Raw genomic sequence first — 1,832 nt, forward strand, 5'->3', positions numbered from 1 at the left:
GCATCTTGCCCCAGGACCATGCATCTTGCTTCAGGGCCATGCATCTCGCCCCAGGACCATGCATCTTGCCATGGGGCCATGCATCTTGCCCCAGGACCATGCATCTTGCTTCAGGGCCAGGCATCTCGCCCCAGGACCATGCATCTTGCCATGGGGGCCATGCATCTCGCCCCAGGACCATGCATCTTGCTTCAGGGCCATGTATCTCACCATGGGACCATGCATCATGGTGTGGGACCATGCATCTCGCCATGGGACCAGGCATCTCATGCCGGGACCGTGCATCTCGCCCCACCAGCCCTAAGGGGCTCCCAGGCTTTGCTGCAGCTGCGGCGCTCCGAGGACGAAAGCCGGCTTTGGAAGCAGCCCGAGGGGGGGGCCGGGAAAACCAGCCGGGGCYGTTTTTGCACATCTCCTTTCACCAGAAACCCCCTGAAGTTTGGGGTGGGATCAAACGCTCCCAGCGAGCGGGGAAAAACTGGCTGGATTTAGCCCCCAAAAAAAGAAAAAACTACCCCAAAGCAGCCGGGCGAGCTCATCCAGAGCATCTCTCCGAATGATTCCCCCCCACGGACCAGACCCACATTGTGGCGCATCCCGGGCTGCCGGTCGGAGCCCTCTTTCCCCATCCCTTTTCCCGGCGCGCCGTGCCGTGCCGGAGGCGGCGGCGGTGGTGGGGGGGAGGCAGCTCCGAAAACTAGGTCAGAGCCGCCCGCGCTGGCGAAGCCGAGCTCGCGGCACGGCGCGGGGAGCGGAGGGGGGGGCGTGCGGCTCCGCTCGGGGGCTCCCGGCCTCGCCGGGAAGTTTTTCCCTTCGTTTTGGTGGGAAAAAAACCCAAACACACTTTTGGACAACACCGGGGCGAGGGGGGCGGCGAGGATGCCCCAAGCAGGAAAGTTTTCTCACCACCGTATCCAGCATCGCTCCCTGGGCACCCCGAAAAATTCCCATTATCCCCCCAGCAAAACCAGCATCCCAAATCGGTGCAAATTGGGATAAATTTATTAAATCAGCGGAGCGACGTTCCGAGCATCCCTGCCTGTTTTTTTTTATTAATTTTTTGCGGGGGGGCACGAAATGCGGCCGGTTGGAGAGCGAGCGCGGGATGCGTCCCGTTAAATATCCGATAGCGGCCGCTCCGTCGTGGCTAATATTGCAAATCCGGCCCCCCCTTCCATCCCTTCCGCGTGCTGCCTGTGCCTTTAAGCATTACGAGGGAGGCTTTTTTTTTTGCAGGGAAAGAATAAAAAAAATTAAAATAATAATAAAAAAGAAGAAAAAGGGGCGAGGAGGAAAGAGGGGGGGGGAAAAGAAAGAAGGAGGGAAAAAATGAGAAGGGAGGGGGAAAAATGAAAAAGGAGGAAAAAAAAGGAGGGGAAAAAATCAAAAAGGAGGGGAAAAAAATCAAAAAGGAGGGGAAAAAAATAAAAAAGGAGGGGAAAAAATAAAAAAAGGGGGGGGAATTAAAATCCCCCCCCCCTGCAAAGCCTGCCGAGGAGCGGTGCGGGTCTGATAGGCTCGCGGCGAGGAGCCGCATTACGTAGGCAAGCGGCTCCGCTCAACTTGACACCTTCGGAGCGGCTGCCGGGAAAGCGGAGCGGAGCGCGCCGGGCATCGGCACCAGCAGCGCGGCACCTCTCGCCCGTCACCGTGGCCTCCACCATGGACTGCTGCAACGTACGTAAACCGCCCCCCTGCCCCCCAAAAAAAGGCAAAATTTGGGGATTTTTTAGGGGCTTTTTAATTTTTTTTTCCCACCCCCAATCCATGCAACACCAGCCTACGGCTTGCAGCATCCCTCCCCTTTTTTTTCCTCGCTCCAGCGGGGATTT

General features: G+C 57.6%; 1 protein-coding gene across 1 annotated transcript in view; it reads left to right on the forward strand.

Moving 5' to 3' along the window:
- Positions 1 to 1,662: 1,662 nt before the first annotated feature.
- The window catches only part of NRGN (neurogranin), a 1,764-nt gene continuing 1,594 nt past the window's right edge, over positions 1,663 to 1,832 (forward strand). The window contains exon 1 of the mRNA XM_026071714.1: positions 1,663 to 1,677. Within this exon, the coding sequence (XP_025927499.1) occupies positions 1,663 to 1,677 (15 nt within the window). The remainder of the gene's footprint in view (positions 1,678 to 1,832) is intronic.

Source organism: Apteryx rowi, unplaced genomic scaffold, assembly GCF_003343035.1.
Source record: "Apteryx rowi isolate R43461 unplaced genomic scaffold, aptRow1 scaffold_33, whole genome shotgun sequence".
NCBI classification, from domain to species: Eukaryota; Metazoa; Chordata; class Aves; order Apterygiformes; family Apterygidae; genus Apteryx; species Apteryx rowi.